Genomic DNA, 26,384 nt, shown 5'->3' with positions numbered 1-26,384 from the left:
TTTTATCAAAATTAAATAACAATAAAAAAATAATTAAATAATTCATATTTTAATATATTTTAAAATATTTATATTAAGTTGATTTTAATTTATTTAAAAGAAATAACAAATGATTTAAATTAATATGAAATTTTACATATATCTATGTAAAAAGAATTTTAAATTTAATGATAAATTAGAAAATTATATTATGATTATCAAAATTATATGAATGGAATTTAATTTTTCCATATATATATTTTTTACATAGCAAGTTGAACGTCTTGTTATCTTTTCAAATTCAACTTCCAATAACCTAAAGTCACTCCTCCGTACGTCTCACTTAAAAGTAATTACGACAGTCACTAAAACGTAAATCCCGCTTATGCTTCCCTCCTATCCCAGTTTGAAATATTTTTCTTTTTACTTAGAAGAGAAATAGATAAAAGAAAAAAAAAATAAAAGATAAAATGTGTAAATCCCACGAAATACAGGACAGATTTTTTTTCCTATATTATTTCTCTATAAATAAAACACAGCATTTCTTTCTCTTTCCTGCCAAAAATGGCGCGAAAACACAACAAGAAGCCTGCGGTTCCCGGCGTGCTATGGCGCATGTTCGGCGCCCGAGCGCGAACCCTCTCCAGCACCATCATTTCCTTGCTCCCTCCGCCGTCTCCGCCGGCGCTTTGCCACTGCCGCGGCCGCGGTTGCCTCGGCTGCGCCGTCGACGCGGAGAAGTTTCTTCTCCGCCCCGAGGATCCCTCGGACTACCGCGAACTGCTCTCGAAATGCTTCGTCGCCGTTCCAAGAAACGCGCCTTCGCCGCTCCCGTTCTTCTCTCCGCTCTCCTCCCGCTTGTCCCAATATATGGTACTCCCTCCAGTCTCAATTTCCTATGCTTTGTGAAATATGTCTTTTTTTCTTCTTATAATAAAAAGTGCTGTTTTTTTTTTTTTTAAATTTTGGGCGTTTGACATGATGAGTCTTTTATAGGTTAAGAAGTGTTTTGGTTTTTTTTTTTTTATGCATTTTTTAGACTTTATAGGTTGTGAAAGAAGATAAGAAGATTGCTTAGTTTTCTAATAAATGTTTTAAAATCATACCTAAAATGATTTTCTAATTGGTTGTAACAGGATACATATCTTTGCAATGACATTGCATGGAGATTAAATTCTTTTTTGTATTCTTGTGTTTTTTGACATTAAGTAATAATGTCATGAGTTTGTGTTCCAAAAAGTGTAAACCTTCTTTTTAGTTCTCACTTTAAAAAGAATCATTCACTTTCGTAGAAAAGGAAGTGAAAAAAAGACTAACATGAATGGTGTTCTCTAAATCAGGAACTAAAGTGAAGTGCTAAAATGATTGATGCATACAATATCAGGGAGTAAAGTGAGGATTTATGATGAGATCCTTGAGTCCAATAATTCCAGGGATAAGGAAATATTACAGTTTCAGCAGGTGAACTGTGAAACTAAGGGGTTAAAAGTATATTCTAGAAGGGAAAAAGGGTGGCCATGATGGTTGAGGGAGAGAGGAATCTGTTAGAGAGGGAGAGGAGGAGTAGAGAGAGAGAGAGGGTGGAGAGGAAATTAGTAATTGAGAATTCGGCTTAGGCTTGGGCAAGGAAACAGAGGGTTCCTTGATTGTTTTCTGCTAATTTCCTTTTAGGTTTCTGATACTGAGATTAATACACTGTTTTTCTCTTCATTCTGAATATTGTAGATTATTGTTATTACTGCTTGATTGCTGTTTCTATAAGTTTACTTGTTTGGCTTTTGGATAGAATCCTTGAGATAATGGTTTCCGAATGCTGATTTTGACTTTCAGATTGTACGGAGGACCATTGAACCGATGCTGCTGCTTCGAAATGAATCTTCCAATGTGTTGTGTTCTGGTTATGATCCGGTGACAAATTTCTTCCTTTCTTGTTTAGTGCTGTACAATTTTGTAGGTTATCTGTGTCATTTTTACTCTCCGGCATTATTCTTTTTTGTTGTTTCTGTTGCTGCTTTTCCATTATGAGGGTATTCTTAATGTTGGATTAGATGTTTCAAGGAGTTACAATGAAATAGAGTTCATTAGGTACTACATAAAATAATTTGCTATGTTAATTAAGTGCTGTTGATCCTGAAATCCTCAACTATGGTTATGCACTGTGATTTGAACGGCTTTTGTGCTATTGCATGCCTCAACACTGCATAGTTCTGGATGGTGTTAGCACATTTCTCTTATCTGATTTTAGTTAACTGTTGAGTGTTGACATAATATAAACTGGCAAATGGAGGATTCATTGTGATCCAAGAAATAATGTTAGGGTTATAATTGTTCTGAAGACTAATATGATTTATTTCTTCCTTTATTTTTAGAGGGTGGTTACTGGTTAGGCAGGCATCTAGTGTGTATATATGTATGAGTGTATATGTCTTGTATAATTATTTAGTTCATATGCAGAGTAAATGTTCAAGCCCTATTGTGGAGCTTTTATCCTGCGCTTCTTGGTGTCTTCTGTTAAGCAGGGTATGTGATGACATCAAGATTTTTAGGATGATATTTATTTAGATGAAGCTAGTTTTTAATTCTCTATTCTTTTTCTTATTAAAACTAGGTAAAAACTTTCATCCATGCAGGTTGGAGATTATTTTATGTTTTACCTACTAAGGAATACATCTGTATTCTTGCCAGCTCCCCATGGAAAACACCACCAGGTGGGAGGTCCTCCAATCAACGATCTATGCTTTAAAATGCTCAAGGGCTCATCCAAGTTTTGCTATCAGAATAATGGTAATAAGAAATGTCTGTCTATCACACTATGATCTCATTGAAACATATTAAATGTAACAAAGAATTTCTGTGAAGATGGTTTTTTTTTTATTGCTATAAAATCATGTTTAAATCCATCTTGTTTTATAAAAAATGGAATGTTTTTTTATTCATTTAGACTTCTAATCCTATGTTCAATTTGCTATAATGCCAGACTGTTGATTAATACTATAATCTTAAAATTACTTGTCTTGTCATTAAAATTCTTAGAATGAATGTAAATTGCTACATCTGAGAATTTGATAACCATTGCCATATCTGCTGTATATCAGTGATTGGACAAACTCATGAAGCAATGAACTGTCTGCTATTATTGTCTTATTGAACCAATTTATTGTTATTGCTATCTCATGTCTTCTTTCCTGACAACTTATTTCTGTGATGAGTTTAGAGAAACATGACATATTGGGAATATCCTTTTCCCTCTTGACTATTAGTGAGATGTTGCAATAGTGGGTTTAATTTGCAACAGGTGAACAAAAGAGAAAAAGAGTTGATGCTGATGACCTACCAGTAAAGAAACAAAAGTGCCATAATTCTTACAGTACCATTGGTCCTCTGGGTTTTTCAATTAACTGTGACTTAACCAGTAAGTATTCAATGCAACTGATCAGGCATCATGGGACCAGGAATTATGATGTCAGTGTCTCTGAAGTTCCTAAGTCGACTAGAACTGGAACTGTTTTAAGGAAGTTGGAGTCAGAAGGGAAACAAGGCTCAAATTGTATTACACCTAGGCTTGGAAAACGTTCTAGGCCATTTAAATGGCAGCGGCGTAGTTGCAAAATGCAAAAGCAATTAAACCTTGAAGAAAATAGTCTAAATACACATTGCAATGTACTTCCTACAAATAAAGATTGCATGCGTGCTACTTCTCTGCCCAACACCACAAGCTTAAGCTATCATGCAAAGGTGATCAATTGTTTTTCTTTTGTCCTGAAATTTTGGTCGGCATTAGATTCATTTCTTTGTCAAGCTTGTATTCTTCAAATGCTCCACAAATTTGTAGTTTGCGTCAATCCAAAATACTGATAATGTTTGGTGCGATGGCCGTTATAATTGTACTGATTCATAGGTATGAAGGAAATCCTTAATCTGTTTTACTTTTGGATTTAGTGGAAGATTATTAATTGTTGGCTCTTTGTAATCATACAAAATTTCAAGTAACAGTAAAGTAATATACAATGGACAAATAGAATAAATTAAACTTCTAGAGACATCTGATTGTAATTTTATATTGTAGGTTAAGATGTTCCACATTGGCTAGGAATGGGTAGAATACTCATTCTGAGACTTGGCAAACCCTCCTTCATTGAGCTAACTTTTGTGGTTGAGTTAGGCTCAATCCATTTCTAATAATAGGAAATACCATCTAATCTATTTCCATTATATTTGATAATTTTTTACCTTTGTTCTTTTCTGTTGATGGAGTTGTGATATTTTTATGACATGCTAGAATAGTTCAGACTGTCTGCTTCCAATAATCATTTATAACCATAAGTGGAGTTTGATATTGAAAACAGTAATTCTCAATAGCCCAGAATTTAGCTTGTAGCAATTTGTACTGTGGTTGTGATACGAATTCGTACCAATGAAAGCACCAAATGATACAATTCGTATCAATGGTGCCTGCAAAACAGAGGTGAGGAGCAGAAATAGAAATAGAGAGAGGAAGAAGAAGAGAATTGATACTGAGAGTCAACACTGTCCCAAGCAAGAGAGAGAAACTCTCTGCCCCAATATTCTAGTATGATCCTCTTCGATGATTCCACAATCAGTACAGCACTTTCTTTTATAACGGAATAAACTCACGCATTCCACATCTAACAGCCAGGCTAATTCCCTTCCTACCCTTCCTATCACTAGTGAGAATACAAGCTATTCACTTATTGGTTTTGGGCCTGTGCTGATACACCCTGAAGGGTTTATCCCACTTAGTAGCCCGGTTCCTATCAGGTTGAAGGTAAATGCTCAAAGTAACCTACTAATCACAATGATCAACATGCAATAAATGCCTAGAAAGCCAGCATTATGCCATTATCTACAATAGGCACAAGCAAGTGCTTCACATTTGGTACTTTTTCTTTATAAAAGAGAAGTTCATCAAGATAGAAGGGAATATGAAATTGGAGCATAATGATCTGCGTAACATTACAAAGTAACATTTGAAAAGGGAAAAGTAAATTGCTTCAGTCAAAAGATCTACTCCTTTTGCAAGCATGTCCCAGAAACACCCTTTAAAACCCCATTAGCAAAAGCTCCAAAGAAGCATGGAAAACTAGCCTGTCTTATAAAAGCTTTTGATGGAGTTTAGTTAACTATCATTTCAGATTCTAGTTTCTCTACAGTATATATATTATGGTGTGGCAATATGTTAATGAAGAAGTGAGAGTTGAGATGTTGATGGTAGATTATGATTGCATTACCCAAAATATTAATGCTGAAGTGCAAGAGGACAGTGGGATTCATCTTAATCTTCAGCAACAGTAATTTACCATGTCAATTTTGGTTTGGTGATCTTCCAATACGATTGTTTATTTTTTATTCACATGCTGTTTATATGTTGTTTAGCTGCAGATGCCGTGGCAATGTTCTTGCTGTTTAATCCTGCAATCTCTTCCAGCTGTTCCTAAGAGGACTGACATCAAAAGGCAATCTATTTTCTATAACCTGGAGTCTTCTCATGCAGTTTTTCCGAAGAAACGTATCCACCAATGAATTTTGAACCTGCATGTTGTACATGTCCCTTCTTGAAATAGGATTTTTTGGTTCACTGATACTTTATATGGAATTGCCCCTATGTTTACAGGCTCCAAACGTGAATTGTTTTATGAATTTTTTCATAATCACTTGCCCTTCAAGTTCCTGAGACATTTTTTTGCCTAGTGTTATAATGTTGCGTTGCTTCCTCTTCTAAATTAAAGTATTATACTTTTCCTTCACAAATTATCTTCAGATATTTTATATTCCTTAAAGCCAAATTTGGCTTATTCAAAGCATCTCATTGACGATATTTTTGGCTTCTCAAATGCCCAGATAATACCTTGTTTGCACAGCAATGGCTCATGTCTCATTGACTCTGGATGCCTGTAAGTTCAGGCAGGCCCTTTTAATTACAATACATTCTTAAATTTGAATGTTATTACATTTTTAAATTTAATTATTAATCAATGATAAGAACCCAACTTCATGTCCTGTATTTTGTGCTCATAATATATTTGAAGTTTATTTTATTTTGCTATCCATCTATCTTTTTGCTTTGGAACTTGAATTTCATGATACTGCAGGCCTGATTTAAAACCATTCTTACAATTGTATAGAAGATGCTTTGATTTCAAGTTTCTACTTTTTGCCTGATAATTTTCTATAAAAAGGGGTCTTCGAATGTAAGTGTTGTAGTGTGTAATTGTGATTAGACTTCCCTAATTTCCCTCTTACTGTTATTATGTACAGATTTGTAGCTTAATATCTCTAGGTTAGTATTTTTTTCCAATTATTTCACATGCCTATTGTTGGAAAGCTGTCTTAATTGAGGTTGCCCCTACGAAGTCTAATGCTATGAAGGGTTGACTAGAAAAGCTAAGTGAAGCATCGTAGTGTACAGCCATCGGGATTTCGTCTCTAAGGAGATTCAGATCCAACATCAATTAGAGATAAAGCCTAAGTTGTATATATAAATCTTGGCAATCCTCACCTTACAAGTTAGTTTTGTGGGGTTGAGTTTGGCCTTAAGCCCAAATCCTAAGACCCATATACTATCTTGACACTATCTTTAGCCGATATAGAACTTGGGTTTCCTAATACATCCTCTTACGCCAAACACTATCGGGCCTGGTGTATGGATGATATGTGGGTCATCCTTTAATGGATCTAGAATAGACTTTGATATCATCTTAGAATTTGGATTATGGGTCTAACTCAACCCTATAACATTGACTTATAAGGTGAGGGTTGTTTGTTTTCCCTCACTTATATATTCTATTTTTGTACTATCTCTAACTGATGTGAGACTTGAATTTTTTTAAATAATAGAAAATAAAAAAACACAACTCACTGTTATATACATCAATCACTAAGCAAATACAAGTAAATTATGCTACTAGTATAATAAACCATCCAAATTCAAATATTTCAATTTTAAAATTACAAAAAAATAACTCAACCTGGCAGGTCAACCCAACCTGTTGTTGACCTGCTGAGTTGGTTGGTTGCATTGGGTGGTAGGTTCAATCATGCAACCCAATCTAACCCATTTAGGTGGGTTAAATGAGTTCATCCATTGGGTTCAACTTGTTTTGACATCCCTATTGTCAAGTGCAAGTCAGACAAACACTCTGGATAAATTTGAAGTGCAACTAGTGGCTAAGGGATACACTTGGCTTGGATATATGGCATTTATGAGTTCTTGAATGGAGACTCCACCAAGATTTGGCCCTATCAGACATCAGTGAAAGAAAAAATTTATGCTAGTTAAGGAAAGCTTTATACCAATTAAAGAAATCACCCCACGCTTGGTTTGGGAGATCATATCCTCTTCTTCATACATTAACAAGGAGGTAAACCATTCTACTTGTATATGTTGATGCTATCATTATTATAGGGGATGAGCCAATTGAGAAACAACTAAAGGAAAAAATTGTTAGTTTGAAATGAAGGCCCCTGGGAAACTTAGATTTTCCTTGGAATTGTGGTGGCCTACTCAAAGCACGGTATTTTATCTCTGAAAGGAAATACACACTTGATCTTCTTGAGGAGATTGGAAACTAATTTCAATGTAAACTTACAAGTGTTCCCATCAGGCTGAATCATAAGATAAGCCTTTTATATGCTTTAGAAGTCAAAGTCAACGAGGAAAGCTCTAATTTCTTGTAAATTGTACTTATTTTAATTTTAATACTTATTTGCAGGTATCACTCCCTTGTTAAGTGGTTTAAGCATCTCATTCGTAGGACACGCTATTGCCAGCATACAAAGCTCTTGAATAAGCATTGTGTTGTTTCATCATTTGATTTGGATAAAAATACAATCGGAAGTTCTAAATACCATGCAGATACTGTGGAAACAATAGATTCACCATCTGAGGCATTTAAGTCATACTGTTCAAAAAGTCAAGTTGTATCTTTTATATGGGCTGTTTCTAGGAGTTTACTTCCTTCTGAATTATTAGGTACTCCTCCTACTTGGAGAATAATGAGGAGAAATATTTCCAAGTTCATACACTTACGGAGATTTGAGAAATTCCCTTTAAAGCTATGTATGCACAAACTTAAAATATCATCATTTCCTTTCTTATCAAATAAATATTTCTTAAATAGTCAAAATGCTTCTGTTCTAAAGTATATAGAAGGGAAAAATAAATTATTTCATCAGGAATTCAAGAATTGGAATGATGCAGTCCATGGTGTCAAACACAAGCTTCTGGAGAAGTGGATCTTCTGGTATTTCTCTTTTCTGGTTGTACCTTTGGTGCAATCAAACTTCTATGTTACTGAAAGTGAGCAAGGGAAACAAGATATTTACTATTATCCAAAACCAGTTTGGGAAAAGTTGGCTGCTAGCACTGTTGCTTGCTTTAAAGACTGGAGATACAGTTGCCTGGATGATGTGGCTGTACGTAATATTCTTAGAGGTAGAAAATTTGGGTTTTCAAAACTTAGACTTCAACCAAAAGAAAATGGAGTAAGGATGGTGGCCAATCTGAAAGGTTCTTCAAAAATGCCACTGCTTATGTCCACTATGGGAGTTCGAAATTGGAAAACAAAGGGGAAGGTAAAAAACCATTCCAAGTATAAACATTATCCGTCTGTCAATTCTGTTCTCCGTGATGCCCATACTATACTAAAAGGAATTCGGTTCAAGGAGCCCAACAAACTAGGATCTTCAGTGTTTGACTACAATGATGTTTACAAAAAATTATGCCCATTTTTGGTTGGCCAGAAGAAGGGATCAGCATCTATGCCTAATTTGTTCATTGTTAAGTCTGATGTGATGAAAGCATTTGATTCTATTAATCAGGACAAGCTTCTTGATATAATGAAAGATTTTCTACTGAAAGATGTGTATTTTCTTAAGCAGTATGATGAAGTTGTTTGCACAAAGAAGTCTCTGTGGGTTCAAAAGCAATTTACGATGCTGGATGAAACAAGAAACAATAGCGATACACAATTCACTTCATTTGCTTCCTTTCATTCCCATCATGGTGTCTTTGTTAACCAGGTATCATTTTTCATAAGAGTCATCAGGGTGTGTATACAGTATACTTGCACATTCTGTCACTATCTGGTTCTGTTTCATTTGGGGTAATAACAAGTTTACACATTCAAGCATAAATGCCTTGTACCTTGAATGTGATCTTTCTCTTCCTCCTATATATGATTAATTTACACCATCCTGTGAGTATCAGACAGGTATATTAATTCAATTGTCTTTTACTCCCATATTGTTTGTTCACCCATATTTTAGTTGACAAAGACACTAAAGTTACTCCTATTTTAAACTGAGTTTTGTTTTAATATAATTATCTTCGTACTAGATTCCTTGGTCCAGGCAGTGGCTGAGACACAAAAGACAACTTGAACTAGTCGTTCCTCTATATTCAGTTAACATGATTCAATTTGAACTATTTAGTGATACATTAGGAAATTGTATGTTCAATTCATTTTGTTAATGATGGCTAGTGGTCCATTATGCCTTATCTAGGCCTTGTGTGCCATGTGTCAAGGCCTCCATTTTGCCTAGAACAGTATCAATCAATATTAACTCCATGTTTATAATTTCTATCAACTTTCTAATAAGGCCATCTATGGCTTAAAGCAGGCTCCTTGAGCATGGTTTGATAAACTCAAGTCTACTTTAATATCCCTTGAGTACAAGGGAATTCAATAGGGGGAGGAGTATTGATGTATGGGTTATGTGAGAAGAATAATAGGTCGACAGTTAATAGTTAGTTTCAGCTTTCAGGTCAATATGTACACTGCAGATTCAGACTGTAAAGGTGGGGGAATTTGGAATGAATACAGTCAGACATCTTCTCTCTTCTCTCTCCTTTCACTCTTCTTTATTCTTGGTTACTGCTTCTACTCCATGTTTCTTTATTGTCACACACAACTTCCCCATTTCTAGTTAATTATAATATTGTTTCCCTTTTTGGTATATTGGGGTCTTTCCTTTGAAAATTTAGGGTTTGGAAAAGGAAAAAGAGAGAATGGCAGTTGGTATTCTGACGTTAATAATACAATTTTACACAAAGATGATAACCTGATACAGTTCTGTTGCTAATTAGGACAGTGCTAGTAGTAGTATCCGTACTTGTCAATAGCATGCTATAGTGAGATGACATTGGGGAGCTGCTCCTAGTCTTTATGGAACTAGCATTGTGGTTTTGAAAAGCTTCTGTTGCAGCTGTGCAATAGCCAGATGATATCACAGCATCTTTCAGGGTGCCATTGCTACTAGGTACCCCTAAATTCCCAAATTTAGCTATATGACAGTACAGTATCACCTTAAGCTTTTTTGGGGTGTAATTTCATAATGCTTCCCTTTCATTGAATCAGAGGTTTCGAATAAAATCCTAATTTTCCGACCCTTAAACAAATTCTCTCATGTAAACCAACTCTTCTCTGGTAACAGTTTCTGGCCAGTGGTGACATTTCTCAGCATTTTCCAGTCTTAACAATTTTTGCCAGCAGTGATGATTTCTGGCAATCCCTTACCTGAGGCGCAGTGGTCATATTCTTTACTTCTGTTATTTGTAGTTTGTGTCCATCCCTGACCTCTGGCCATTTTTTGGTCATCCCTTCTCTTTCTCTAACTACTCTCTTTACCCTTTCCTTTGATCTTGTTCTTTATTCTCTGCCATTATGAATTTATATTATTAATAATGAATACATATTTTCTTTTGTATAATTTATTTTTAGTATATTTGAGCATACATGAGGGCGAGCCCTGATGTAGCGGTAAAGTTGTGCCTTGGTGACCTGTTGGTCATGGGTTCGAATCCGGAAACAGCCTCTTTGCATATGCAAGGGTAAGGCTGCGTACAACATCCCTCCCCCATACCTTCGCATAGCGAAGAGCCTCTGGGCAATGGGGTACGAAGAATATTTGAGCATACATGTATGTTTAGTATATAAATATACATTAACTTGTATCTAAAATTTCATAACAGTGGCCATCTTGCTATTTGGTATCCCATTATAGCTGTTTTGGGGTCAGCTGTTCCATGCTGCTATTCAACATTGTTAACTATGCTAATACTACTAGTGTAGGTCCATCCCTAACACCAATAAGACTAAATGCATTTTTGGTATTGCTTTCTTATCATAGGAACCATTGCTTTTTTTATTTTGTTTATTTTTTTTTTTTAAAGCAATAACAGGATGCTTCAAATAAAAGCGAGTTTTCTGCAAAATAAGATTCCTATACTATACTTAATTTAAACTTGTATATTATCCCAGGAACGATGGAACACCGTGAAAAAGAAAGCTTTGAATGCAGATCTTATGCAGCATGTGAAGCGCAATGTGTTGCAGTTTAATGGAAAATTTTACTTGCAAGATGTTGGTATTCCCCAGGGAGGGGTTTTGTCATCCTTGCTTTGCTCCATGTATTATGGACATTTGGAGAGACATGTAATATTTCCGTTTCTTGAAAAGACTCTTGAATGTGGCAGTTGCACGGAGAATAATGCTGGGCAAACCAATTATGATGATAAAGTCTCATCTTACATGCTAATGCGATTTATTGATGATTTCCTTTTTATATCAACCTCAAAGAAGCAAGCAGCTAGCTTTTTCTCCAGGCTAGAAAGAGGTTTTCGTGGTTACAACTGCCACATGAATAAGAAAAAGTTTGGTGCAAACTTTGATGTAGAACATATATCAGACTGCCCATTGAACAGGGTTTATGTGGGGGAAGATGGTGCTACTTCATTTCTTCAATGGAGTGGTCTTCTTATCAATTGTTCCACTATGGAAATTCAGGCTGACTACACTAAGTTAATCTTCATTCAAAGCTTTTTGATTCAACTTATTGTCATAATTAAAAGCTTTTTGATTCAACTTATTGTCATAATTAGCATTTTTGATAATACAAGTTTGCTTCTGTATTTATTGATCATTGATGTTCGAGTGTAGCAAATAATTATATAGGTTTTTTTATTTGGTAATTGGTGTTTAGTTGAACAGTTTAGAGGTTAAGGGGGTTAGTGGTTTGAGTGACTTGGTACTGTGAATGAAGATTAGTCTCACTGAAAGGGGGTTAGTGATTTGTGGTTTGAGTTACCCTGTACAATCAAGAAAAAAAACAGAAAACATTTCAATGTTAAATTATAGTGGAATATCCTCCTGTGAAATTTAAACAAAAGAAACATAAAAGTTGACTCCAAAATAGCTCTCCATTCCATCTGTTGTTTTTTACCAAGTTAGTAAAATAAGTTTGTTAGCATAATATGCTTGTTTGTCTTAGTTTGGCTCTGGTTAAGAAAAGGTTTCTACGCTAGTTAAACTTGTAGCTTTTAATCATATAGTTCCATATTATGGCTTTTCAGATGTAACGTAAGTGACTTATTTTAGTTAAAATTTCACAGGCAGTGACTTATGCATGACTGAATTGTAATTGATATTCTGTTGATCTATTCTTATCTGGAGTAGGATCTTGTGGCAGGGGTTACTTAGATTACTTTGGGATAGGTATAATATGAGAAGTCTACAGATTATATGGTTTGGTGGTTGAGATGTTCATTTTTTATTTTAAGATAAACTGGTCAGACAAATTTCTACTGAAATGTGTCCAGGTGCAGGATGTTTATTAGACTGTTTACCTGTTATCGTAATTGGAACTTCAAATTATTTAATGTTGTCAACTGATTGATGCTGTATGTGTCTGAAAGCTATTTAGTGTTAGGTATTATTTATAATGTGGAACTTTTCCCGTTTCTTTTCTTGGAATAAGTATTTCCATATGCCTAACAGGTACTTGGGTAGCCATTTAAGCTCGACGCTTACTGTTCGCTGGCAAGGTAAACCAGGCATTAATCTCAAGGGGAAGCTGCGTCTCTTTCTAAGACCTAAATGCCACCCTATATTCTTTGATTCAAATATCAATTCAGCAGCTGTTGTGAGATTAAATATTTATCAAATATTTTTGTTATGTGCAATGAAGTTCCATTGTTATATCCGGGATTTATCTTTCATATGCAAACTCCACAAAAGATATTGTTCTAACATCATACAAATTTCTTTGAGGTATGAATGTAATATGATCTTACCGTTGAACTGATATTAAGACTGCCTTTTTCTCATTGTTGATTTGATTGATTTTCCGCATCAAACTAATGCCATGCATAAATTCTCAATCAAATGATTATGTATACCTTTCTGAATAGAATACTCTAATACTAGGAATTATAACCTTTAGTCATTTAAGTTTTCTTTCATGATCAACTGCCAGATACATGTACCAGCTGATAAAGAAACAAATGCACTCCATAAGTCTTAATTCAGAAATTCAGCCGATTCTTGTATTGGAGAAGGAAGAAGTGGAATGGCTTGGACTTCATGCTTTTGTACAAGTACTAAAGAGAAAGCAATCACGACATAAGGAGTTGCTGGCAATTTTGAGGTCAAGGTTGTCATCACATAGAATGTCTGAGAGGGTGTCACTTGAACTGAAATATGCAATTAATACCAAAAATTCCTCTTTGCTATGGGACATCAAGTATTAACTCTTAAAGGTCAGTGTCGATGATTTAAGTAGTTCTTTGTGTTGAAATATTTCATTGGATGTTCTTCTACCTATTGGGTGATAAAGAATCTGGATATATTGGTGAACCCAATGATACTGAATTCATCCAAACCAAAATCCCTGGGCTAGTTTAGATATTCAGGTTAAATCAGGTATACAAGAGTGTAACCAACCATTATTAGGTTATAGAGTCGAAGCCGTTGAACTCAACCTGACTTGAACTTTTTTTTTTTTTCTTTCTTTCTATTCTATCAATTTTATTTTGGATTCTTCAATAAGTAATACTTTTAATTCTTTTAAGTACATATATGTACAATCTGAAATCTCCTTCTTGTTTTTTAATTTTATTTTGATTTTTTAAATACATCCACTAACACTAAAAAATCTATCCTGATCTAAATTTAAATCGGTTGGTTCATGTTAGGTTAGTTAAGTGTTTTTTTTTTTTTTTTTTGAGAAATCCTAATGAATTCAACCTGAGCATAGTTAATTGTTTCGAGCATTTTTCCCCTTATCCCATGTACAAGTCTCTACTTCTAGTTCAATCTGTTGCATTGTCTCTCACCCACATGGTGGGGGAGAATGCATTGTTGATTGTTCTACACTTGGCGCCAATATTTAAAATTAATTTGATCACTAATTTTGTTAGCAAAAATTATTGCTAAAACAAGTAACATTGGCTGAAAAAGCTTGTAATATTTATATTCCATGTGATTTTTTTTTCGTGTGTCCTTCCATGCAGGTGAGAGACATCCTACGAACCGATGGCGTGATGAGTTGCGTTGAAATGCTTATTTCTTTTAGTTGTTTTCTGATTCAACAACAATGTGATACTGAGTGGTAAAATTGGTTATTATATTTGGCATAATATATTTTGTTTATTTTTGTCTCCTGGCTTTGAATTCGGGAGAAGAGTCCATGTCATGTCTAGTTCAACAATACAAGTTTTTTGATGAGTGATAAGTATTTCTTTCTCATGCAAGTCATTTGATATCAATATTGTCCTTGTGCGAACTGTGAAGTAACAAAACACAATGTGATTCTGCTTAGCAGGTCTTAGACATACATCAGTTTCTGTAACGCAAGCAACCTCCTAAATATTACATTTTTTATGATAAAAAAAACACATACAAAACCAATAAAACATTTATTTTCAACAGTTCAACTGTACATTTGTTCAAACTCAAAAATAAAATAACATTGAAAATATAATCTAGTAAGTTAAAATTTAATTGAAGTAATTGAAATATATAGTAAAATTTGAGACTAAAGACTTTAAATGACTTATAACAGCTAGACCTGTAGTGAAGTTGAGATCTTTGTTATTAAGATAACCAAGTCTGGGTCATTCAGAAGAATAATTAAATATTTGATATCAAACATCAACTAAGCATAAAACGAACGATGACAATTAATATACACTTTTTATATCCTTATCAGTGCACATAAATTGGTTTGATTATAATGACAATATGTGGATAATGTGTTAAAAGATTTCACCTTATGCACTATATTTCTTAGCTTAAATTGTTTCTTTTATAAATTGTATACTTATTAGGAAAACTATTAGGTTAATATTTTGAGAGGGTTGTCCCACACGCTCAAATAATAGTGTGGAGAAATCTATGTAGTTCCGTCCTTGACTGCTACCTTGTTGTATTTCAAATTTTCAAAATTTGTTCTTAAAACCTCAAAATTTGAATTTCATATGCATGTTGTGAATACTTATTAATAAAACAAATAAACTTGGCCCCAAATAAATTAATCTTTCTCCTTGGTCCTAGTAAAAAATACTTCTGCTCTTCCCTTGCTAAGACTCACGTGTTCTATTTATACCTTAAAATTTATCCGGACAACCAAGTCTGTTTTTTCTTATAGCAAGCAGCATTGCTCATATAGGAATAGGTGAACGTTGGCATTGAGTAATTGAAATCATTTTCATTAAATAAAAACGGAAAAATTCATCATTCTAATGAACTTTTCTTTTCTCCTTTTTCTCAAAAAGTAAAACAACTTTACAATCTATGAAGATGCCAATTGTACAAAATGTCTCTTCAAATCTATGTTAGTCTTCAACGGTGTGAGATTTATTGTCCTTTCAAACGTGATGTAGTTATGCTTTGAGAGACATCTCCAATGTAGAGTGTAAGATAGCCCTTTGGCACTTCCATAGCTTTTGAAGACACTTGATTTGCAGAAAGTGATGCCCTTCTGGATAAACGAAAACCCATTGTTGTATTGTACTATTGTATGTGCTGAAACTAAAGAAGAAAATGGTCTAAAAAGTACTTGAAAGTTCAGGCTTTTTTATAAATTTAAAAGGCTTCAAGATCTGAATGATTTGTGTTGGTTCTAAAATGCTTACAACCATGAATATATATTTGATAAAAAGGATATGTAAGAAGGCTAGCTAGTTGAATTATTGGTGAAGGAGGGGTATGAGATAGGAGTCATGGGACCAACTGAGAAACAAGTGCATATGGTAATGTCTTAAGAGGACTCTCCCATGAATCAATTAACATGTTAAGGTAGTAATGATGCTACACTTATTTCGTGTTGAGGGGATCACAACTTAACTTATGCAAGTTTGTATGATGCTGCTTAAAATTTGACGTACACAAAATATGTGGTTCATTGTGCCTTCGCTGATTTTTTCTTTTCTTTTTCAAATGGATAAATCTGTCGGTCATCATCTCAGATGGTGGGGTATGCACTCCCATTGAACTTCTTAATCCTTGAAATATATTTCTGAAGACAAATAAATACCTTGTGATCCATTGTCTCTTACTCAACTCAACTGTAGCCACTGCCAAATATCATTCATTTGTGGTATTAGATTACGGAGGCCCTTGGAATCTATATATACAACTTTTCTTGGGTTCTCAAGCAACACAAGTCAACACATTCCTCAAGTATCAGAATTCAGATATTTCTTTCTTATACAAGTCATTCAACGTCAGTATGTTATTTGTTGTGTGGAGCAACGAAATCAATGGGTTTTATTAGACGGGCATATCATTTAGTACAACAAAGACACCTTTCCTTAGCCCGACTCTCAACGAAAACATCAATTGTTAGGACTTAAGCACAAAGAGGAGAGTCCAACCCAAAAGACTATTCTATTAGGTGAGAGAATCTCAAGGTCCAAGTATCATATCAAGTAGTTTATTTTACTCAATGTAGAACTCTTAACACAAGTAGTCATGCTAAAGGAGACACTGAGATAGATTAGATGAGGCAAATTTGTACAGAGGACACTTTTGTTGTAAAGATTTTCAATTTTTACTCTTGTATCTCCATTGGAAGTTCAAGCCTGTTGCCGGAATGACAGTGCAACACGAGATTGTTTAAACACTTCTTTTGCTTTTGCCTAATCTTAATGATCGAATTCTAATAGATGCAACAGTATCATTGTCAAATTTCAATCGGCATATGTCAGGCTATTAGCTTTTAATAGGGATTAAGTGCACTAAATCTTTGGATACCAATTTCAATATCCATCCTTGAGCTGAACAAGGAACCCACAACACATTTGCCCTGGAACAGCTTTATAGCTACTAGTTACTTTATTGTCCTATGATTTAGTACTCCCTTGCATTTTATCATCACGCCAAAATCATTATCATTTTTCAAGGGTCATCAATTCTTCCATCTAGCGAAACATGCAGCACCAGCACTGGAATTATTAGATTTTTCTTCCGTGGAAAATTGGTCAGACCGCTCGGGCTTATATGGCTTAATAATGCCTAATAAACTGGAATGATAATTTTATATATATATATATATATATATAGCGAGAGAGAGAGAGAGAGAGTGATAATAAGCCAAACCATACGTCAATGGTATAAGAGAAAGTTTTTGTTGTAGGACTAGACGAGTGTTATTCAAGGCAAAATGTAAACATTGATGTTAAGTCCTTTGTTATTTCGCACCTACCTTGGCACCTCAAAATTTTAATTTCATATGTAAATTTATCAATAAAAGAGTATATTTCAACTTTTTCTCAAATAAATTTTAGCGCATCCTTGTTAGGAATCACGTGTTCTGTTCCTGCTTTTAAATTTATCAGAACAAAATCTAGTTTTTTCTTACAAGAAATAATATTGGTCATAGAGGGAGAATAAAACATTGCAACACAAATAAACGGAAAACATAAATGTTGGGAAACAATTTTAAATTTTTAGGATATTGTTTAGATTAAAAAAAAGATATTATCTTATATTTAGGATATGGTTTAGAATTAAAGATATATTTTCTAAATTAGAAATTTATTTATTGTTTTAAGATTATGATACTAAATCTATATAGAGAGAGGGGTTCTTAAAATGAGAAGATGGTCACCACCATATATGAGAGAGAAAAGTTATATTGAGGAAAAATTTATAAGTTTGTGTAACTTATCCTAAAATTTTGTTTGAGGGAGATCGGGAATGTAAGAATGAGAGTTCGAACTATCATAAATAAATTGAGGTTGAAGTTGTAGATGTAAGAGTGAGGACCTAAATTATGTTAAATAAATTTATAATCTTTTTCTATTTCGTTTATGATGTTGTCTCTTGTTCTTAGTTGTGTGATTTTTGAATATTAAAGATATGAGTGTGTTTTTTCCCGAACAATAGAGAAGATGCTTGAGCAATAGAATTCATTCTCATTAAAAAAATTGATATATTGAGATTTTGTCAATCTAGTTGTGGAGAAAGAAAGATCTTTACAAGTTGAGAAGATGCCTATGGTACAAAATGTCACTACTAATCTATGTCAGCCTCCTATAGTGTGGGATTTATTGTCCATTTAAAGAAGAAGTTATATGTTGGAAGACATCTTCGCTACAAGGAATTGTGAGGCCGCCCATGGGATGATCGTATCCGAACTCTTCCTCCACTAGACTCAACAAGTCTTGGAATGAAGGTTGCGACAAGTATGATATAGGGATCACAAACCGCTTCATTCTCTCTCCAACGTAGACTGCGATATAGCCCTTTGGCACCTCCCCAGCTTTTGAAGATGCTATGTTTGCAGCAAATGATGGCCTTCTGATACCAGGTAAACGAAAACCCATTGTTGTATTTGTATGTGCTTAGAATTGAGAAGAAAATGGTCTAAAAAATACTTGAAAATGTTCAGGCTTATGTATTTCGAATGCTTCAGGATGCCAATGATTTGTGTTGTTTCTAAAATGCTTGAGACCATGAATATATATAGATAAAAGGATATGTAAGGAGGCTAGCTACTTGAATTATTGTGAAGGAGGGCTATAAGATATGAGTCGTGGGACCAACTGAGAGACAAGGGCATATGGTATGGTAATGTCTTAGAGGAAAGTAACAGGTTACCCTACTTGAAATAAAACACATGTATCTATGTAAAAGAAAATCCAATAGAATGATGTTGACACTTATGTGGGATGGAGGGGATCACAAACTTAATGTATTCAAGTTCACATGATGTTGTTTAAAGTTTGGCAGACAAAAAAAATGTGGTTCATAATGCCTCATGATTGTGTGTTCAATATCCGTTTTCTTCTTACCTCCAATTCCAATAGACTCTGATATTAAATGGTGGATGGTAGATAGATGAATAGCATTGTCATTTAAGAATTTGGATATGATCATCCAACGGGCGGTCTCACAATTCCATGCCAGGAGGATGAGTTCCTAAATTCTTGAACAAAGTGTAAATCATGCTAATGGAGACTGAGATAGACCAGATGAGGCAAATATGTACAGAGGGAGCTTTGTAAGGATTTTCCGTTTTGTGATCTTGTGTAACTCCATTGGATATTCAAACCTGTTGCCTGAATGTGAGTGCAACACAAGACATTGTTTAAACACTTTTTTGCTTTTGCCAAATCTCAATGAATTCTAATATATACAACAATATCATTATCAAATTTCAGTTGAGATATTTCAGGCTATTAGCTTTTACTAGAGAATAGAGATTAAGTGCACTAGCCAATCTTGTATTTCAATATCCATCCTTGAGCCCAACAAGGAACACATACATTTGTGCTGAAACAGCTTTAACCACTTGTTTCTAGATTTTTCAGTAACATGTGACATATTCAGTTCCTGACATCCCCTGCTTTCAGCATCACAGAATAATTATCTCTAGTTAATTTGGTGCTCTCCTTCAAATGCTATCATCCCTGCTAAAAAATCATTCTTCATTTCTCAGGGCCATCGATTCTTCTATTATCCTAATTAAGCGAAGCACCATCAAATGGACCCTGATATTTATGAAGAAAATAGTTTAACTTAAGAAGTATTTTGGGACTCGGGAGGATAATTTGTAGCATAAACACTAGTGTAACTGGGAGGTGCCAATTATCTCAGCTGGTAGTTATATGTTGTTCCCTAAATAAGAATACAACACATGACTTTGTTTAAACACTTTGCTTTTGCTAAATCGCAATGAATTTAAGATATATAGAAATATCAGTATCAAATTTCAGTTTTAATATAACAGGCTATCAACATAATTGTTAATATGGATCTCTGGCTTCCAAGTCCTGCTGTATAAATATTTTGGGATGATAATATATGATATGATTATTAGTAAGTCATAACTGTTACAGTCCCATACCAGTTATTTTTCTTTAAGGCAAATTTTTCTGTTTTGTTTGAAGACATTAAACCTTTGCTTCTTGCACTGTAAGGTAATAATTTCATTTAAAAGACAAAAGTTATAAAAAGCATTGATTCTTTGATTTCTACAGATATAGGGTTATATATAGATAATAAGCTAAAGTGATACATCAATGGTATAAGAGAAAGCTTATGCTGGAGGAGTAGGCCAGTATTATTCAAGGGAAAATGCAAACCTTGATGATAAGTCCATTGTTATTTTGCACATGTCTTGGCACCTCAAAATTTTAACTTTGTCCCAAATAAATCTTTCTTATTGGTCCTAGGAAAAATACTTTAGCACTACCCTTGTTAAAATCACATGTTCTGTTCCTGCTTTTTATCTTATAAGAACAATGTCTAGCTCTTTTACAGCAATCAACCTTGCCCGTGCAGGGAGAATGGAACATTGTAATTTGTAACTAATAAACGGAAAAGACAGAGAAGATGGTTGAGCAATAGAATTCATTTTCATTAAAAAATAATAATGATATATTGTAATTTTGTACAAAACGTCACTTCTAATCTATGTCAACCTCCTAAAGTGTGAGATTTATTGTCCATTCAAACAAGTTATATGTTGGAAGACATCTTCACTGCATGGAATTGTGAGGCCGCCCATGGGATGATCATATCCAAACTCTTCCTCAGCTCGACTCAACAAATGAAGGTTGGTACAAGTATGACACAGGGATCATGAATCGCTTCATTTTCTCTCCAACATAAACTGCAAGGTAGCCCTTTGGTGCATCCACTGCTTTTGAAGATGCTTGGTTGGCTGCAAATATTGTCTTTCTGATACCAGGTAAACGGAAACCCATTGTTGTATTGGTTGTGTTAAAGAGTTAAGAAAAGAATGGTTTGAGAGAAGCCTTGAAAATAAATAAGCTTTTGAATTTTGAATTATTTTAGGGTGTGAATGATTTCTGTTGTTTCTAAATGCTTGCAGCCATGAATATATATATATATATATATATATATATATATATATATATATAAATGAAAGGAAATTTATGAAACCAGTAGCTACATGAATTATTGGTGAAGGAGAGATAAGAGATAGGAGTAATGAGTTATGGGTCCAATTGAGAGACAATGCATATGGCTTTGTCCTAAAGGACTTATCTTAAAAATGAACTTAACATGGTATAGTAGATAATACAAATCCCATCTTCTGGATCTATGAAATAGAAAGTCCAATTAGTTCATCTTGGCACTTATTCAGGGTGGTGGGGGCCAGAAACTTCATTATTGAAAATTTCATGTTGCGTTGTTTACAATTTGACATACAAAAATTAATGTGGTTCATATGGCCTCTTGATCATGCATTCAATGTTGGTTGTCTTCTTTTCTCCACTGTTTCAAAGCTATCAACAAGATCTGCTCAATCCTCAACGTTTTTACAGGTTGTTTATTTTCATCCTGATAATAGTTAGTACATGGTAGATATATATCAATAGCATTATCATCTTATTTAAATAAACATGTGAGATGTCTGAAGCATGTCTATATGTCTATGGTTGAAGTAGCTATAACACAATGAATGAAATGCTGATGTATTTTATTTCAAGTTGGTTAATCTGTTGGCCAATATTATCACAGAAGATGGGGTATGGTATGCTCCTCTATTTATCTTCCTAATCCTTGAAAGAGATCTCTAAGACAATACCATGTGATCCCTTGTTCTTCAGTGGACCCCATAATAGCCCTGCAAAAAATCATTCAGGGTGCAAGTGGATTGCAGTTGCAGACTGCCAATTAGCAACTATATATACACAAGAAACAGAAGTCAGTTGCATCCTGAAGCATCAGAATTAAAATATTTCTTTGAGTCAAGTCCTTTAGCATCAGTCAGTGTAAAAAAATGGGTTTCCGTATACCAGGTATTATTAGACAGGCATCATTTTCTACAGCCAAAGCAACTCACAAGGAACTTGAAGTCCCAAAAGGCTATCTTGCAGTCTATGTTGGAGATAAGATGAAGCGGTTTGTGATTCTGGTATCATACTTGAACCAACCTTCATTTCAAGAATTACTGAGTCAAGCAGAAGAAGAGTTTGGATATGATCATCCAACAGGCAGTCTCACAATTCCTTGCAAGGAGAATGAGTTTCTAAACCTCACTTCTCGCTTGAGTGAGCTATAAATCATGCTTTAATTGAGACTCAAACAGATTAGTTGAGCCAAATTTGTACAGAAGGAACTTTCTTTTATTGTGAATACTTCCCATTTTTTTTCTTTTATAATTCAACTGAAGTTGGAAATTTTGACCTGAATGACAGTGTTAAAGCTAGGCATTTCCAAAAACATATTTTGCTGTTGTTCAATTTCAGTGAATTATTATTTCTTATATATTTTTTTTTTCATTATCTAATTTCAGTTATATAATCAGGTTATCTCATCTTTTAATATGGATTAACTTCGTGCCAAATATGATATCTTTCTCCCTGGTCCTAGCTGGGATCGTTTTACAACATTGCATAAACTACTTTGATCCTTAAAGGAATGACAATAGAGCAGCTACTTGCAATCAAATAGATATGATCAATTAAAACATAGTTTGTTTGTGCATTGATTTCAATTCTATATTTCCAAAACACACTTTAGACATGTCACATGTATTCTTCTCTGTCAGGTCACATTGTTATTGCACACCATCCATTGTTATTTCAGTTAAAAGTGATGTGCAAGTGTGTGTATGGTTGTGGTTGGTGTTGCTGTTTTTACACAGTTTGCCATTGAATGTATGGAGTTCGTGCACTAGTGATCCCAACTCAGTCTCTTGATGCTTATGGTTGTTTTCTTAGGCTTTTTGAGTAATCACGTTATTTTTCCATTGTTGAATCTGTCAACCATTATCCCAGAAATTAATAAGTGGGGTATGCACTTCCATTGAACTTCTTAATCCTTGAAAGAGATCTGTAAGACAATACCATGTGATCCATTGTCACACGGTCGACTACATTGTAGCACCCACCAAAAATCATTCAATGTGGTATTAGATTGTAGATACCCTTGGCAACTAGATAAACAACTTTTATTGGGTTCTGCATCATAAAAAATAATCACATTCCTCTCAAGTATCAGAATTCAAAATATTTTTTTTATACAAGTCCTTTGACATCAGTATATTATTTGTTGTGTAGCAATAGAAATCAATGGCTTTCCGCATATCAGGCATTATTAGACGAGCATCGTTTTCTTCAACCCAAGCAGCCTCCAAGGGGGTTGAAGTGCCGAAAGGCTATCTTGCAGTCTATGTTGGAGATAAGATGAAGCGGTTTGTGATTCCAGTATCATACTTGAACCAATCTTTATTTCATGAATTACTAAGTCAAGCAGAAGAACAATTTGGATATGATCATCCAACAGGCGGTCTCACAATTACATGTCAGGAGGATGAGTTCCTAAATGCCACTTCTTGCTTGAATGAGTTGTAAATCAAGCTAATGGAGACTGAGATTATAGATTAGATGAGGCAAATTTGTACAGAGGGCACTTTTATTGTAAAGAATCTTCATTTTGTTCTCTTTTATAACTCCACTGAAAGTTCAAACCTGTTGCGTGAATGAGATTGCAACACAAGACATTGTTTAAACACTTCTTTTGCTTTTGCCAAATCGAAATGCATGAATTCTAATATACACAACAGTACTATTATCAAATTTTAGTTGATATATATCAGGCTATTAGCATTCTATAGGGATTAAGTGCACTTATTCTAGTTGTTACATGATTTTTCAGAAATATGTGTTCAGTTCCTGACTTCCTGCTTTCCGCATCATAGAATAATTATCTCAAGTTAATTTCATGCTCCTTCCAGTGCTATCATCCCTGCAAAATCACTTGGCCATTGATTATTCTATTATCTTAATTATGCCGTAATATTACATTAACCTCTGATATTTAAGAAGTAGGTAGTTAGTGTTTTCGGAAAATAGTTAATAGCATAAAAATTAGTATAAAACTGTGAGCTGTCAAGTAGCTCAGCTAGTTTAGTTATATGTTGTTCCCTAAAAGAGAATACAACTTTGTTTAAACACTTTTTGCTAAATCCTAATTAATTTTAAAATATATTACAATATCATTATCAAATTCCAGTTGATATATATATATATATATATATATATATATATATATATATGTCAGGCTATAAGCATAATTGTGAATATGGATCTCTTGCTTCCAAGTCCTGCCGTATAAACATTTTCGGATGATAATTTATGATATAAATATTGGCAGTGATTACATAATTGTTACTTAAGACCCAGACCAATTGTTTTCCTATAAGGAAATTTTTTCTTTATTTGGTTTGAAGACTTTAAACCTATGCTTCTTGCATTGTAAGGTCATAATTTCATTTTATCCAAAAGACAGAAGTTATAGAAAAGCATTGGATCTTTGATTTCTACAGATATAGGGCTATAGATAATAAGCCAAACCATACGTCAATGGTATAAGAGAAGGATTTTGTTGTAGGAGTAGACCAGCGTTATTCAAGGGAAAATGTAAACATTGATGTTTGATGTTAAGTCCATAGTTATTTTGCACCTGCATTGGCACATCAAAATTTGAATTTCATATGTATATTTATTAATAAAATAGTTATTTTAACTTTGTCTCAAATAAATTTATCTTTCTCTTTGGTCCTAGGGATAATAATTTTGCACAACCTTGTTAGGAATCACATGTTCTGTTCCTACTTTTAAATTTTTACCAGAACAAAATCTAAGCTTTTATACAACTAACTACCTTGCTCGTACTGGGAGAATGGAACATTGCAACTAATAAACGCAAAACATAGAGAAGATGCTTGAGCAATAGAGTTCATTCTCATTGAACAAAAAAATTGATATATTGAGATTTTGTCAATCTATTTGTGGAGAAAGAAAAATCTTTACAAGTTGAGAAGATGCCTATTGTACAAAATGTCACTACTAATCTATGTCAGCCTCCTAAAGTGTGAGATTTATTATCCATTCAAACAAGAAGTTATATGTTGGAAGACATCTTCGCTACAAGGAATTGTGAGGCCGCCCATGGGATGATCATATCCAAACTCTTCCTCAGCTCGACTCAACAAGTCTTGAAATGAAGGTTGGTTCAAGTATGACATAGGGATCACGAATCGCTTCATTTTCTCTCCAACATAAACTGCAAGGTAGCCCTTTGGTGCATCCAACACTTTTGAAGATGCTTGGTTGGCTGCAAATATTCCCTTTCTGATACCAGGTAAACGGAAACCCATTGTTGTAACTGTTGTGTTAGAAACTTAAAAAGAGAATGGTTTGAGAAATTTTTTGAAAATAAGCTTCTGAATTTTGAATGCTTTAGGATGTGAATGATTTGTGTTGGTCCTAAATTCTTGCAGCCTTGAATATATATAAATAAATGGATATGTAAGAGACCAGTGTTAGGAATTTTATAATTCCTAATTAAGTAATTAGTATTTATCATTTATATTAGTTATTTATATTTATGGACTCAATAAAAGTGATCTAATTTGGTTAGCTTCAACTATCATAAGGTTGTGGTCCCCAATACACCAAAATGTATTCTCTTCTTCCCATATGACCACTAGAAACCTAAGGTCCCGGTGATTTGGTTGAGAGAAAACACGGAATCAACAGTTCTTCAGATTCATCAATTCCGCTGCTTATCATGGATTCAGGTATTTTTCACAACCCTTCTTGATAATTTAACATAATATGTTGGTATTTTATTAAGATCCCTACAATATCAAACAACCAGTAGCTACATGAATTATTGGTGAAGGATGGATATGATAATGAGACCAAATAAGAAGAGACTGGGCATATAGTGTTGTCTTAGAGGACTTATCTTACGAATCAATGTAACATGTTACAGCAGCTAATACACATCCCACCTTCTGGATCTATGAAAATGAAAGTCTAATAATTGATTCATCTTTCCACTAATTCAGAGAGGTGGGGGCCAGAAATTTCATTTATGCAAACTTCATGTCGCGTTGCATAGAATTTGACGTACATAAAAAATGTGGTTCATACGGCATCTTGATCATGCGATAAATTTCTTTTCTTGACTGTTTCAAAGCAATCAATAAGGTCTGCTCAATCCTTAACGATTACAAGTTTTTTATTGCCATCTTATTTTAATAAACATGTGAGATTTCTAAACCATGTTTATATGTCTGAAGGTGGGGTATGATATGCTCCTCTGTTATCTTCCTAATCC

At 34.1% G+C, this 26,384-nt stretch overlaps 4 protein-coding genes and 1 pseudogene across 7 annotated transcripts; 2 read left to right on the top strand and 3 right to left on the bottom strand.

Moving 5' to 3' along the window:
* Positions 1-543: 543 nt before the first annotated feature.
* On the top strand, positions 544-14,527 carry LOC100776816 (telomerase reverse transcriptase). Of its 4 annotated transcripts, none has more exons than XM_014778990.2 (12): positions 544-852; positions 1,810-1,887; positions 2,434-2,499; positions 2,610-2,763; positions 3,275-3,714; positions 5,380-5,506; positions 5,759-5,891; positions 7,710-9,018; positions 11,259-11,797; positions 12,774-13,046; positions 13,252-13,534; positions 14,288-14,527. In XM_014778990.2, exons 1-11 carry the CDS (start codon positions 544-546, stop codon positions 13,523-13,525), a joined length of 3,702 nt encoding a protein of 1,233 aa, XP_014634476.1. In that variant the 3' UTR covers positions 13,526-13,534; positions 14,288-14,527. The 4 variants fall into 4 exon arrangements, with proteins under 4 accessions (XP_014634476.1, XP_006586389.2, XP_014634477.1 ...); XM_006586326.3 differs by having other exon boundaries at positions 5,374-5,506; XM_014778991.2 differs by lacking the exon at positions 12,774-13,046 and having other exon boundaries at positions 5,374-5,506.
* A 3,716-nt stretch (positions 14,528-18,243) lies between these two features.
* Positions 18,244-18,636, bottom strand: LOC100500483 (putative ARG7 auxin responsive family protein). The gene has a single exon (NM_001248065.2). It carries the CDS (start codon positions 18,602-18,604, stop codon positions 18,326-18,328), a length of 279 nt encoding a protein of 92 aa, NP_001234994.2. The 5' UTR covers positions 18,605-18,636; the 3' UTR covers positions 18,244-18,325.
* Positions 18,637-20,688: 2,052 nt separating this feature from the next.
* Positions 20,689-21,113, bottom strand: LOC121175302 (indole-3-acetic acid-induced protein ARG7-like; annotated as a pseudogene).
* Positions 21,114-21,653: 540 nt separating this feature from the next.
* LOC121175301 (auxin-induced protein 10A5-like) lies at positions 21,654-23,494 on the top strand. The gene is made up of 2 exons (XM_041018199.1): positions 21,654-22,303; positions 23,315-23,494. Exons 1-2 carry the CDS (start codon positions 22,033-22,035, stop codon positions 23,353-23,355), a joined length of 312 nt encoding a protein of 103 aa, XP_040874133.1. The 5' UTR covers positions 21,654-22,032; the 3' UTR covers positions 23,356-23,494.
* A 1,529-nt stretch (positions 23,495-25,023) lies between these two features.
* On the bottom strand, positions 25,024-25,504 carry LOC113002344 (auxin-induced protein 15A). The gene has a single exon (XM_026129453.2). The coding sequence runs from the start codon at positions 25,414-25,416 to the stop codon at positions 25,141-25,143; it is 276 nt and encodes a 91-aa protein (XP_025985238.1). The 5' UTR covers positions 25,417-25,504; the 3' UTR covers positions 25,024-25,140.
* Positions 25,505-26,384: the final 880 nt, after the last annotated feature.

Source organism: Glycine max, chromosome 8, assembly GCF_000004515.6.
Source record: "Glycine max cultivar Williams 82 chromosome 8, Glycine_max_v4.0, whole genome shotgun sequence".
In the NCBI taxonomy this organism is placed as follows: Eukaryota; Viridiplantae; Streptophyta; class Magnoliopsida; order Fabales; family Fabaceae; genus Glycine; species Glycine max.
The sequence above is the reverse complement of the archived record's forward strand: the minus strand, read 5'-3'. Positions and strand labels throughout refer to the sequence as shown.

Excerpts from the sequence above, each read along its gene's own strand:
- LOC100776816 (XM_006586326.3), top strand. The coding sequence starts at position 544 with ATGGCGCGAAAACACAACAAGAAGCCTGCGGTTCCCGGCGTGCTATGG. Across the intron at positions 2,500-2,609 it reads GGTGTCTTCTGTTAAGCAGG|GTTGGAGATTATTTTATGTT; the intron begins GTATGTGATGAC and ends TCATCCATGCAG. Across the intron at positions 5,507-5,758 it reads TGCAGTTTTTCCGAAGAAAC|ATATTTTATATTCCTTAAAG; the intron begins GTATCCACCAAT and ends AATTATCTTCAG.
- LOC100500483 (NM_001248065.2), bottom strand. The coding sequence starts at position 18,604 with ATGGGTTTTCGTTTACCTGGTATCAGAAGGCCATCATTTGCTGCAAAC.
- LOC121175301 (XM_041018199.1), top strand. The coding sequence starts at position 22,033 with ATGGGTTTCCGTATACCAGGTATTATTAGACAGGCATCATTTTCTACA. Across the intron at positions 22,304-23,314 it reads AAACCTCACTTCTCGCTTGA|CAATAGAAATCAATGGCTTT; the intron begins GTGAGCTATAAA and ends TTTGTTGTGTAG.
- LOC113002344 (XM_026129453.2), bottom strand. The coding sequence starts at position 25,416 with ATGGGTTTCCGTTTACCTGGTATCAGAAAGGGAATATTTGCAGCCAAC.